Source organism: Ascaphus truei, chromosome 4 (genome assembly GCF_040206685.1).
Source record: "Ascaphus truei isolate aAscTru1 chromosome 4, aAscTru1.hap1, whole genome shotgun sequence".
NCBI lineage: Eukaryota > Metazoa > Chordata > Amphibia > Anura > Ascaphidae > Ascaphus > Ascaphus truei.
The window spans coordinates 208,853,840-208,868,658 of NC_134486.1; the positions used below are offsets into that span (position 1 = coordinate 208,853,840).

The following is a 14,819-nucleotide window of genomic DNA, read 5'->3' on the forward strand; positions in this document are numbered from 1 at the left end:
CTCAGCGCGGCCTGTCCTTCTATGGACTCGGCCAGAGAGACAGATAGAGAGAGAGAGACAGATAGAGAGAGACAGATAGAGAGAGACAGACAGAGAGAGACAGACAGAGAGAGACAGACAGAGAGAGACAGACAGAGAGAGACAGACAGAGAGAGACACACAGAGAGAGACAGACAGAGAGAGACACACACAGAAAAAGAGAGACACACACAGAGAGAGAGAGACACACACAGAAAAAGAGAGACACACACAGAAAAAGAGAGACACACACAGAAAAAGAGAGACACACACAGAAAAAGAGAGACACACACAGAAAAAGAGAGACACACACAGAAAAAGAGAGACACACACAGAAAAAGAGAGACACACACAGAAAAAGAGAGACACACACAGAAAAAGAGAGACACAGAACACACACAGAGAGAATGAGAGACAAAGACAGAGAGAGGGCGAGGGCGACAGGGAGAAGGCGAGGGCGACATAGGGAGAGGGTGACACTCACAGACACACACTCACTCTCACAGACACGCAGAGACACACTCACGCAGACACTCACGCAGAGACACACTCACGCAGAAGACTCACAGACACACACTCAGAGACACTCACTCACACACACACACACACACACACACAGACACACACACACAGACACACACACACAGATAGGCACACAGACAGGCACACACACAGACACACAGACAGACAGACACACAGGCACACTGACAGACACACAGGCACACTGACAGACACACAGGCACACTGACAGACTCACAGACACACAGGCACACTCACAGACACACAGGCACACTCACAGACACACAGGCACACTCACAGACACACAGGCACACTCACAGACACACAGACACACAGGCACACTCACAGACACACTGACAGACACACAGGCACACTCACAGACACACAGGCACACTCACAGACACACAGGCACACTCACAGACACACAGGCACACTCACAGACACACAGGTACACTCACAGACACACAGGCACACTCACAGACACACAGGCACACAGGCACACTCACAGGCACACTCACAGACACACAGGCACACTCACAGACACACAGGCACACTCAGACACACAGGCACACTCACAGACACACAGGCACACTCACAGACACACAGGCACACTGACAGACACACAGGCACACTGACAGACACACAGGCACACTCACAGACACATAGGCACACTGACAGACACACAGGCACACTCACAGACACACAGGCACACTCACAGACACACAGGCACACTCACAGACACACAGGCACACTCACAGACACACAGGCACACTCACAGACACACAGGCACACAGGCACACTCACAGGCACACTCACAGACACACAGGCACACTCACAGACACACAGGCACACTCACAGACACACTCACAGACACACAGGCACACTGACAGACACACACACACACACAGGCACACTGACAGGCACACTCACAGACACACAGGCACACTCACAGACACACAGGCACACTCACAGACACACAGGCACACTCACAGACACACAGGCACACAGGCACACTGACAGACACACAGGCACACAGGCACACTCACAGACACTCAGTCTGTCACTCACACACTCACCGGGTCACACGTGGCAGCAGTGGGGTCTCCGCACGGCAGTGGGCCCTCTCCAAGACATGGGACACACAGAGCAGCGTGGGCCTCAGCAGCAGCAGCAGCAGGTCCCAGCAGCAGCAGCAGCAGCAGCAGCAGCAGGTCCCAGCAGCAGCAGCAGCAGGTCCCAGCAGGAGCAGCAGCAGGTCCCAGCAGCAGCAGCAGCAGGTCCCAGCAGGAGCAGGAGCAGGAGCAGGTCCCAGCAGCAGCAGCAGCAGCAGCAGCAGCAGCAGCAGGTCCCAGCAGGAGCAGGAGCAGGTCCCAGCAGGAGCAGGAGCAGGTCCCAGCAGGAGCAGGAGCAGGTCCCAGCAGGAGCAGGTCCCAGCAGGAGCAGGAGCAGGTCCCAGCAGGAGGCGCGCACGGGGGAAGCTGGGTTTGCACTTCCCCCTCCGTCCCACGTGGGGAGCGGAGGGTGCGGGGGGGCTGGATCGCGCGCTTGTTTTGGGCTTCCCCCTCCGTCCCACGTGGGGAGCGGAGGGGGGAGGGTGTGGGGGCTGGATCGCGCGCGGCGCTTGTTTTGGGGTTCCCCCTCCGTCCCACGTGGGGAGCGGAGGGGGGGGGGGCTGGGTTGCGCGCGGGGCTTGGTTTGGGCTCCCCCTCCGTCCCACGTGGGGAGCGGAGGGGGGGGGGGGGGCTGGGTTGCGCGCGGGGCTTGGTTTGGGCTTCCCCCTCCGTCCCACGTGGGGGGGGGGGGAGGGATGCGGGGGATTCTGGGTTGCTGGGGGGAACAGGCAGCGCAAATGGCAGGACACTCTGCTTGCCCTGTGCACGCGCGCCGGGACCACAGGATTTGCCGCCATTTTTTTTAACTTTTTTTTTAACCCAATCAGGGAGGGGGATTATTTATTTATTTAAAAAAAAAAAAAAAAAAAATTGGCACGAGCAGGGGAATTCATTGAGCTGCAGCACGGGTCGCCAGCTGCCTAAATCCACTCGCAACGGGCGACAGGTTAACATTATTTGTCGAGCACTGTATATATATATATATATATATATATATGTATAGTGATGTGTGTGTTTTGTGATTGAATGTGTGCTGTGATTGTGTGTGGTGTGGGGGGTGTTGTTTGTGTTGTGATTGATTGTGTGTGTTGTGTGGTGTGGTATTAGTGTGTTGTGATATTAGTGTGTGTGGGGGGGTATTGTGTGTGTGGTGTGTCTGTGTTGTGATTGTGTGTGTGTATGGGTGTTGTGATTGAATGCAGCGTTGCACAAACTGGAGGGTGTACGCTCTCCCAAGCTTGGCGCTTGGGGAGACAAACAAAATTGACATTGAAGCATGCTCAGCAGCAGTCAATGCGCACAACCCCACACCCACACACAGCCACACACAAACACAGAAATACAGTAGCCCTGATCCATACCCCCCACTCGTGCTTGCAAAATTATGCAGGACACCCTGTGCTCATGCTTGGAGAGTTGGTGATGTCACCACTCTCGGCGGCAGCGTGGACGCAGCCCAATTTTGCAAGCGCGAGCTGTTGAAACATATTTGTATTTACATTGTATATCGTTTAATAAACGGGGGGGGGGGGTTCATGTGATTTTGATTACGTCAGGCAGGGGGGGCCCGAGAAATTAAATGGATGAAAAGGGGGGCTCGGCATAAAAAGTTTGCTCACCCCTGCGGAGTCTATCTGACCTTGCATAGCGAGGCCCGCCCTGTCCTGCATGGAGCAAGTCAGGTGAGTACTGCTCCATGCCACTCTCGCTTCCCCCTTGTCCTCCTGCTCTGATTCCCCCCCCCCCCTGCTCCGATCCCCCCCCGTTCCAAAATCTTCCCCCTGCTCTGGTCCCCCCTGTTCTGATTCCCCCCCCCCTGCTCCGGTCCCCCCTTCCCGTTCAGATTCCCCCCCTGCTCCGGGTCCCCCCCCCCTGCTCCGATTCCCCCTTGTTGCGAGTGTCTGAGTTTGTGTCTGTGTGTGTGTGAGAGATCAGGGGGGGAGGGAATGAATGTGAGGAGGACGGATTCAGGGAGTGGGTTTGAGTCAGAGGGGGATAATTGATGGAGGGGGGAGAGTGAGGAGACGGGGTGTAATAGAGGAAGAGAGGGGTGAGGGGAGAGAGTGAATGAAGAAGAGAGGGGGTAAGAAAGAGATGGGGCTACACCTTGGGACTATCTGCATTAGAGTGGCACCAGACAAGGTGTGTGTGGTGTGGTGTGTGTGGTGTGTGTGTCTGAGTGAGAGAGAGAGTCTGAGTGAGAGAGAGAGAGTCTGAGTGAGAGAGAGAGTCTGAGTGAGAGAGAGAGTCTGAGTGAGAGAGAGAGTCTGAGTGAGAGAGAGAGTCTGAGTGAGAGAGAGAGAGAGTCTGAGTGAGAGAGAGAGTCTGAGTGAGAGAGAGAGTCTGAGTGAGAGAGAGAGTCTGAGTGAGAGAGAGTCTGAGTGAGAGAGAGAGTCTGAGTGAGAGAGAGAGAGTCTGAGTGAGAGAGAGAGAGTCTGAGTGAGAGAGAGAGAGTCTGAGTGAGAGAGAGAGAGTCTGTGAGAGAGAGAGTCTGAGTGAGAGGGAGAGGGAGAGAGAGTCTGAGAGGGAGAGGGAGAGTCTGAGAGGGAGAGTCTGAGAGGGAGAGTCTGAGAGAGGGAGAGTCTGAGAGAGGGAGAGTCTGAGAGAGGGAGAGTCTGAGAGAGGGAGAGTCTGAGAGAGGGAGAGTCTGAGAGAGGGAGAGTCTGAGGGGGAGAGTGAGAGTCTGAGAGGGAGAGTCTGAGAGGGAGAGTCTGAGAGGGAGAGGGAGAGTCTGAGAGGGAGAGGGAGAGTCTGAGAGGGAGAGTCTGAGAGGGAGAGTCTGAGAGGGAGAGTCTGAGAGGGAGAGGGAGAGTCTGAGAGGGAGAGTCTGAGAGGGAGAGGGAGAGTCTGAGAGGGAGAGTCTGAGAGGGAGAGGGAGAGTCTGAGAGGGAGAGTCTGAGAGGGAGAGTCTGAGAGGGAGAGTCTGAGAGGGAGAGTCTGAGAGGGAGAGTCGGAGAGGGAGAGTCGGAGAGAGGGAGGGTGTGTGTTTGTGTCTGTGAATGAATACAGACACCAAACCACAGTCAGTCAGTCACCCACCCAAGTGTCAGTCACACACGAGTCAGTCAGTCAAAGTGTCAGTCACCCACCCCGTCACCCCCACACCCCCACAACCACTCTCTCTGTCTAGTTAACATTATGCCCCCCCCCTGAAAACATTTCTGCGGACGCCCATGGATTGTATATAATTATTCTTTCCTTTCCATACTATTTATATACAGTTTATATTGTTGAGGTGTTTCCTGCAGGAAAAACCCACTTCATGAGGTTGTATGCATTTGCCTTATAAGAACTCTATAATAAGCTACACCTCTGAAGGTTGTCACTTATCTTTTTCACCTTTGGATTGGTTATATACAGTTTATGTGGCTTCTACAAGGAAAGTGTTGTTCAATTTTTTTTTTAATTGTATCAATATGTTCCCTCTTGAATTAACATCAATTATAATAGAGTGGTTGGACACAGACACTATTCGATCACTGTCTGCATAAGCATATAGATCCTTTTGAATTAATTACCTTTTTAATCAAATGTCATGTTTTTACATATTCTTTTTAGTTTTATTTGCTGCATTATGGATTGTTCAGGTGTCTGGGAGATGGACAATGCCTTTCCTTGCATGGCGACTTTGTTGTTGTTATATTGTTAATGTTTAATAAAGTTTTTTTCCTTTCTGTGATGTTCCGTCAGTGCGCGATGACGTCACCAGCCCCACGTCACTCCAGGAAGTGATTCGGACGGGTGGAGATGGCGCGCACTGAGGGTACAAAAGTTGCCAGGTGAGTACCTTTTGCAGACACCTTGAGAAAGACCAACGGTCAAAATGCGTTGGTGAGGGGCCCTTGGACCCCCTCCATGTAGCTGTTTTATATTTGGAACCAATAAATAACTTTTTATGGGCATGTACTCAATTTAACCCTTCATTTGCCATGCATCAGTGAAGTAGTGCTTTGTTTCCTATTCTGTTCATCTGTAAGCTGCTGAAAACGAAGGCACACGGATATCCTGAGTTGATGTACATATCTGAAGAATTATACCCCAAAAAACGTGAGTTATTACACTCTGGTTTATATATTCTCTGTATATCCACTCCGATGTTGATTTGACTAGACACCAGGGGTGTGGATTCTCACCGCAGTGCAAGTGGAATCCTGGCCAGCTATTCGGAAGAATTGTGGAGTTATTTATATATTATTCCAGTGGAGAAGTGTGGGTATATCATTTTATTCTTGGAAGATATCAAACTTATGCATTTTATTTTATAATGCTTAAAGACTGCGGATTGATTTGACTGGAGTTTGTAGCATCACACAGCTGTCTGTACTATCCGAATTAGAGGCTAAAATATTAAAGTAAAATTGTAATTACAGATGGAGTTCCTCATATATTAAGTACCTGGGTGTGAATGTGGCAAGGGATTACCATCTATTGTATCAACATAATTACCCCACCCTATAACATAAAATTAAGAAAGATCTAGCCAAATGGGAGAATTACCAGATTTCATGGATAGGTAGAATGACTTTGGTCAAAAGGAACATACTCCCTAGGTTACTGTATTTCTTCCAGACCCTTCTGGTCCGGGTCCCTGGCTCAGAACTTAAAAACCTTCAAAACAAAATCTTCCAATTTATCTGGCAGAGGAAGATATCTGAGGCAGGTGGTGGTTTGGAATGCTGAACCAACCCAAAACTGTTGGTTAGCAATAGAGTCCCATTATGCCAGAACGCCTTCTCTGCCAGCCAGCCAGTCTTTGGGCAACTGATAAGAGGGATACGCAGTCAAAAAGATTTGAACTGGGTGCGATGAGACTCACTTGGGATATTTGGTCAAAATCTAAATTCAAACTTTCATCCCCTGTGTCCCAGTTCACTCTGCTTTTGGACAACCCCAAGTTCCCCCCGGGTTGCGACTACAAACAATTTGACCAGTTTAAAAATAGGGGAATTGGAGTGATTGCTGACCTATTGAGCGAGGAGAGGTTTTTGAGCTTTCAAGATTTAAGATCAAAATATGACGCCCCAGAATTGGACATGTTTAAATTTCTCCAAATCAGACACTATCTTCAAACCATCTCCCCGAAATTGGACTTCCCTCCTCTCACAAGCTTTGAAATTCTATGTAGAAATAATATCAGTCCAAAAGGGTTGATCACCAAAATATATGCTGAACTGGAGACAGCGGTTGATACCCCCGGCCATGATTATATGCTCAAATGGGCAGCCGAATTAAATTTAACAATAGATAGAGAGGACTGGGAGGATATCTGGGAGTTTGATGCAAAAACCTCAATTTGCACCACGACCAAAGAAAATATCTATAAGATATTATTTCACTGGTATCTTACTCCAGTGAGACTAAAGCAAATCTACCCCCTGGCATCGGATTATTGTTGGAGAGGCTGTGGACTAAAGGGGGACATGGTCTATATTTGGTGGACGTGCCCGGAAATTAGGAGGTACTGGTCCACTATCCAGACGCTTATTAGAGAAGTGACGGACCTCACAATCACTATTGATCCATTAACCTTCCTTTTGGCAAAACCAAATGAGGGTATTGACCATCCAACAGGGAAACTGATCTAATTTATCCTCACAGCTGCAAGGTGCTCACTAGCGGCCTCCTGGAAAAAGGTCTCTCCCCCTTCAAAACAAACAGTCAAGTGATGCATAAACGAGGTCATGTTGATGGAAAGGCTGACTGCCTTCCTGAAACAGTCAACGAGCAATTTTTACAAAATATGGGAGCTGTGGCTGGCCCAGAGACCAGAATAAGACCACCCTGAAACGGGAGTGCTAGGCCCCTGACCACCTCCCTCCCCCCTCCCATATGCCACCCATAACAACTGGTGTGGAGACGCAGAGGAGCTGAAGGTGGGGGTGACCGGGCCTGACGTCCGGTGACGCGCTGGGATTCCCCTCTACCTCCCCCATCCCTCACCCCCCCCTTACCTTCAAACCCCCAGCCTCCCCCCCCCCCCCCATCCCCTCTTTTTATTCTATCGCTACTCTCCGTTTACTGGATACCATGACACCCCCGGCTGGGGGCTCTCTCAACTTCAGCTCAGCTTAGGAGGGCAATTACCCCCCTCTTGCGACAAATGTGATATGAAGGGAAAAAGGGTTTCACATTCCAGTCAATGTTTCTTTTCTTTTTCTATCCTTGCCTATATTATTAGAAACTTTTTTGTATTAGGTACTGAAGACACACTGTACTGTTGTCCTTGTAATATCACCTACTTGCCTAATAAAAAATGTTTGAACAAAAAAAAAAGATTATTGACTGATATTGTTAAATTATTTTCAAGATGTCCACTAAAAATAAAGAATGTACTTGCAAATAATGATATTTATGAAAATATTGCACAAGACCCAACCTTCCTATAACTAGGTACATAGAGGGGTCTTTCTGGTCATCTACAGTTGTAGGTGGGGAAAAGGAGAGACAATTCCCTAGCTGCCAGTGTCTTATAACATGGAATTTGCCGAGCTTACTGGTATCTACAGTATAGTGCTACCTGGAAGGTGCTGATTAGTAGCCTACTAGTGGTGTGATAAGGTGTTAACACTAACACAGCATACCTAATAACCAACCATTGATTGCAAAATGTAGAGAATACCCACAAACACAAGTTGTAATCTAACCATGACTGATGAGGCTATAAGGTGGGGGCTAAGCTAGATATAATAGCCATGAAATTCATGACACAGCTCTAACCTCGCTGTATAATTTTACTACTAACTGCTTAGTGATGGTAATCTAAGATGATGTGGGTAAACTAAACACAATCATTGGTTGGTGGTATGTGGATTGAGCCTGTGTAGGACAACACCTTTATACTCAAAGTGATGTAGTATAACAATGTCTATCAATGAATATAATATCAAAGTGTATACCATATGTAAGGTGATTTTATATGCTTTATCAGTGTATTGTCCACCATGATAACAATGTCGGCTTGGTGGCAATTACCTCATAGCAATGTTGCACTATTTGTATAAATGATCAGAGTCAGGATAAAATGCGAGTCTAGGCGCAAAGTTCACCTTTCCTGTCTTGCCTTCAAATACTTTCTGGGCAAGCTACCCACCTATCTGAACAAGCTCTTCACCCCTACCACATGCAGCACTTATCATCTGAGATCAGACTCCAAAAGACTGTTCATGGTCCAAAGGCTAAACAAAAGTATCCGGCCGCTCCTCCTTCTCTTACTGTGGACCCCAAAACTGGAACAACCTACCGGAGACTCTCACATCCACCACCAGTTTAAGTTCTTTCAAAACTAAGGCTGTCTCACACTTTAATCTGGTCTGTAACTGTTACATAAGCCTATAATATACATATTCTCTAACTGTGCATGTAATGTATTGTATATAATCTATACCCTGTTCATTTATGTAACTGTATTTGTAACCATGTATTATTTGTCATATTAACTATGCCCAGGACTTACTTGAAAACGAGAGGTAACTCTCAATGTATTACTTCCTGGTAAAACATTTTTATAAATAAATAAATAAATATCATTGGCTCAAAGTACAAATGGCAAGGAAAAAGTTTCCTGTTCTATAGGTCATATAATAGTGCAGCAAACAAAACTATTCAGTAAGTATAGAAAATGTGGGTATAGTTATGTCAATATCCTAGGCTGTGCACAATGCCTTTCATCTTAATATGTTTAGCTGTTAGTCACAGCTCTGCATGCAGTATAGTGCTGGTGATATATCACACAATTGTGCAGCTAAGACATCCACAGTCAATGAACATAGCAGGAGATAACCCAACAACCATATATATATATATATATATATATATATATATATATATATATACAGTGTTCGACAAACCTATACATTTGCTCGCCCCGGGCGAGTGGATTTAACCCCCGGGCGAGTAAATATTGGCCCAAGCAGCACACGTTTGGTACTAGGTGGCGAGTAGATTTTTTTGTGTGGCGAGTAGAATTTTTGGTGATTTGTCAACCACTGTGTATATATATATATATATATATATATATATATATAGCAACTGTAAATATTACTGTATGTTCATTTGCATGTCTTAGACAGGTCTGCAACCCTGTCTTTCCCCATTATCGCCCAGCATACAGCGCTTCCACTGCAGCAAGGGATTCTGGGAAATGACATGCAAATGAGCACTCAGTGCCACCTTTCGTCTCAAGCTCATATTACACAAGCAAATCCTCAAGCCAATGCATGCTGTTTTAAACACAGCTTTTAGACAGAGGCTGGGATGAGATGCAAAGCCATTGAACCCACTCACAGACATGTTTCAACCTTGATGGGTATCATCAGTGTGAGGTCGTCTTAATGGCTAAGCGGGTTTGAGACTAGACTAGGTAATCACCACTATTGTTAAGGTTATGGTGGGTAAAAAAAGTGACAAAAACCCTCCACAGTAAAGCATAAAGCAACTGTAAATATTACTGTATGTTCATTTGCATGTCTTAGACAGGTCTGCAACCCTGTCTTTCCCCATTATCGCTCAGCATACAGCACTTCCACTGCAGCAAGGGATTTACAGTTGCAATCTTTACGTGCCATCCAAGAGCTCGATTTGCACGACGTTAAAGGAGAAAGCTTCTAAAGTATTAATGAGATGATATCTCACCCCGCTAAAACTTCGAGATTTGTAACAGGATACTCCCCATTGTGTCTGAGACAATGTGGAGTGCCCGCTGATTTGTTACATATACTGTGCTCCTGTCCTCAGATCTTGTGGGAAAAATTAGAGATTGGCTTAAGAGGATTTTGACCTCACAATTCTGTTAGATCCTTGGCTTTTTCTACTAAATAGACCCTCACTGTGCCTGGCCAGGGTTGAGAATAAACTGGTTGCTCATTTTGCAACAGCGACGAGGTGCGAGATCACAGACAGATATCCCAGGGGTAGAGATGACCACAATTTAGCTATGACAGTAATAGATGCGTTCTCATCTGACGTTCGGGATATGAGCTTGACCGCAGGGAGATCTGACAAATCCGAAATCAGAGGAGAACGAGACCGCGAGGGGGACAGGCACCCTGGAAACCAAAGTACCACACAAAACCAAATAAAGCACCTTATACCATGACTCCGTAATAATGGGACGATATGCAAGGACAGGGACCCCTCCCTCTCCCCCTCACCTTATTTTGTATTATGTTTTTTTATATATGATTTTATTTGTGAGTTCTGTTGATTGCTAAATGAAGCAATGGATGTACCCTTTATTACTATTTTGCCTTGAAAACCAATAAAAAATTTAAGGTAAAAAAAAAAAAGGATAGGAGAAAGGGGTTGTGTCAATATTATTGCTGTGCTGTAATTGTTGCTGTGCTGTTATTATACAAGTGTATCTTGTGGGACCCTGCTGGTAAAAAGCTTATTGTTTATACTGTTGTGGGAGTGGTTGTTCATGGTATACGTATATACAGTAGGTACCTGCGAGGGGTCATTTCGTCTGTGGCGGGATCCACTCAGGTGGAGACACTGTACCTTGCACCCCAAGCTCCCTATGAGCGGAGGCTTAGGCCTTCAGTAAACCTACAGGTTAGCACCATAACACCCATTACCTGCTAATCTCCCTTGGTTGGGGGGGGGGGGGTAGGAGTGTTACACATATTTTATCTTTAACTGTTCATGCAATGTCTTTATACTGTATATAATGTATAACCCTGTTCATTTAATGTAAACATGTATTTTATCTGTCATCAACTCTATGCCCAGAGCATACTTGAAAATGAGAGGTTACTCTCAATGTATTACTTCCTGGTAAAACATTTTATAAATAAATAATTAACGCAAACTTATTTCCAAACAATGATCACTTTTGACATTAGCTACTAATTGTAACTTGAAATACATTTTTTCCCAATTAATTCTTTTTGTGACAACCCAATGCCTTAATAAAACAATACATCTGGTTGGTACTGTACACTATGGGTCACATTTACTAACCAATGCTACTCCATAACGTACCTCCCAGCGCTAACAGACACCTTATTACCCATTCATTTGTGGTCATTATGAATGTTTGGCAAGGTGTCTTCCGGTACCGGAAAGTATTTTATGGAGTAGTATCGCCTAATAAATCTGACCAGTTATGCAAAGAGTGTTAAATTAACTCGCTTTGCAGTTAGATATGCCAGCAATGGCAGTGAAGGGGTTAAAAGACTCTCACCAGGGATTCTGATCTGTTGTTAGTCACCTCCACAAGATGACTCTCTGCAGCTCTGAGCTCACTACGTAGCTCCTGGTTCTCTTTTGTCAGTCCTTCAACTTGTTTTCGGAGCTGGCCATGAGTTGATGACCAACGAGACTCATTTCTCTGAAACTCCACTTGTAGTTCTGAGATCTGTACCTTTAGCATCTGTTTGTACGGATAAAAAAAACCTTTGACTGCATACATACAGTATAGACTTAGTGTTATGGTAAAAATGAAAAACATGGAAAAATTAGGGTTTACAAGAAAGAGTCAACGTTGTGCAAGAATTAACACATATTGTATATATTAAATATATATATACTATGTATATATATATACAGGAATTTTTACAGTTGCTATATGCTATACTGTGGAGGGCTTTTTGTCACTTTTTTTTACCCACCATAACCTTAATAAATATATATATATATATCTATATATACATACATACAGAAAACAGGGGTCACACACACACACACACACACACACACACACACACACACACACACACACACACACACACACACACACACACACACACACACACACACACACACTCACACTCACACTCACACTCACACTCACACACACACTCACACACTCACACGGATAGGTTTCAGTCACATATAACATTTCAGTATATACTGTTTTTAAGTTAAACCTTTCTTGCTTTATCCATTGCAACACCGCCGGAAGAAGAGATCAGTGTATCTCGAAAGCTCGCACAGATAAAAGCCTTTCGTTAGCCACAGAACGGTATTGTCTATTTGTTTTTGATTATATATATAATATATGTTCCATATATTATATATACACACATACACACACATACATAGATATACAAATATATTTATAAAAATGGAATATAAATCCATGTAATTTGAAATAACTCTTAGATCACAGAAAAAAAAGTGTGCAATCTAATTTATGTCCTGCAAGTTAATTTATTAATTATTTATTGTTATTGAGTTTAAATTAACAGGGTTTTTTTTTCTATATCTGCAAAAATATTTGTCTTACTGTTAGTATTGGTAATGTGGTGTAGAATGCCCATAGGAGAAAAAAGGGAGATTTATGTTATAATGCCTATGTAAGCCACAAGGGTGTATAAAGCACCAACTATTAAAAAGAATAGGCATAAAGATAGTTTTAAAGAATTGGTATCCGGCACCTAAAGTATTATTACAGCTGAATTAGTAAAACTGCAACTCATAATTGTACACAATTACAAATTATTCCACAGTGTGCCCATTCTACAGCCTTACTAAGAGTACAATTCATTCAAAGGCGTTTAATAATGGGACTGAGGAGGTACTGTGACAGTTCTGGGCATCTAAAGATAGCATTTATTTAGAGTGACATGATAATTTTGAGTTTTCTGTATCATATATTGAGCAACATAAGGTATTCTGATTTGATTACATGTCTGCTAAATTACGAATCCAGAGTCAAAATGTACAGTTGCTGCTGCTTAAGATCGAATTTAATCCACTTAGTTTTCAATGGCCGCCAACAAAAGATTGTCTGTTTTATTTGTTATCTGGGTTAGGAAAAGGTAACAGTTTTAAACTTTAAAAATCTTTTACATTAAACTAGTCTTATGGGAAAGCCCCTTTTAGTAAAATAAGTAGCACTTTGGCTTTAAGTCCTATAGAATATTTGTTCCCCCAAATGTGAATCTGAACTAATATAAGTCTAGTTTAGGTTAAAGGTTTTTATGCTCCATGTTCACAAGTGATGCTTCCCCCCTACATTATTTGAATGAGTCATCAACCCATAGGATAGCTACCTGAATTTCTTCACTTTTCTCACAAACTTTAATTTCCTTGACGGCTGCCGCTTGTTTCTCCAATTCCTCTTTTACTTTCTGTAGTTTTTTAATCTCTTCTTTTTTAAATTCTTCCAAGAGACTCAGCTCATCTGCCTTTAATCTCTCAAAGTGATCCATTTGTTGCCTGTGGAAACAATGTTTACTCTATGTCAACGCTGGGAATTTCAGAAAGGAATATTGCTGTAACACACTGGGAAACTGTAAAGTTTGAGAAGACAAGCTACAGTAGAAAAACATTAATAGCTTGACTTATTTTGACTTTTTACACAAACGTATCGAGATAGGAGTATTTAATACACAATATCTCACAATTCAAAACAACCCCACGGCTTCCAGTACCAGACGATTTATTTTATGTACCGCTGTATTTACCAAGCGTCTAGAGCAGGGGTGGGGAACGTCATTTGGTCCGGCCCCCGGGAAGCAAGCCTGCAAGAATGGTTTAAAAAAAAAAAAAAAAAATTTAAACTCCCCCTTTCTTGATTGGCTGCCCGGGCTGTCACTCTGCCAATTTTTTTTTTTGGCCTGCCTCTTCCTACAGCACTGCTCCCCTCCCTTCTCTCCTCCAGTAATGCCAAGCTCCTTAGGCTCTGCCCCTCTGTCCCTCCCTTTAGGCTCCGCGGGCCTGCCAGTCTCTCAGCAGCACTGGCTACCTATGCTGCTCCAGCAGCCCATCCCCGGGCCCCAGGTAACCCACATGCCCCCTTATACCCCCTCCCAGACACCTTACCCACCCCAAGGGGGAGAGGCCTTATTTTTGTGTGTTTGCAGAGGTGGGCTTATTGTGTGTGTCATTGTGTGTGTGTGTGTGTGTGTGTCTGTCAATGTCATTGTGTGTGTGTGTGTGTGTGTCTGTCAATGTCACTGTGTGTGTATCTGTCAATGTCACTGTGTGTGTGTGTGTGTGTCAATGTCACTGTGTGTGTCTGGCACGGTCACTGTGTGTGTCTGGCACTGTCACTGTGTGTGTCTGGCACTGTCACTGTGTGTGTCTGGCACTGTCACTGTGTGTGTCTGGCACTGTCACTGTGTGTGTCTGGCACTGTCACTGTGTGTGTCTGGCACTGTCACTATGTATCTGGCACTGTCACTGTGTGTGACTGTCACTGTGTGTGACTGTCACTGTGTGTCA

The 14,819-nt window shown here is 45.1% G+C and overlaps 1 protein-coding gene across 4 annotated transcripts in view; it reads right to left on the bottom strand.

Annotated features, from left to right (window-relative positions):
* LOC142493194 (uncharacterized) overlaps positions 1-14,819 on the bottom strand; it is a 254,494-nt gene that overhangs the window by 60,264 nt on the left and 179,411 nt on the right. For all 4 annotated transcript variants that reach the window (XM_075596808.1, XM_075596807.1, XM_075596805.1 and 1 more), the window contains exons 10-11: positions 13,646-13,811; positions 11,833-12,021 (exon numbers count right to left, since the gene is read on the bottom strand). In XM_075596808.1, the coding sequence (XP_075452923.1) occupies positions 11,833-12,021; positions 13,646-13,811 (355 nt within the window). The remainder of the gene's footprint in view (positions 1-11,832; positions 12,022-13,645; positions 13,812-14,819) is intronic.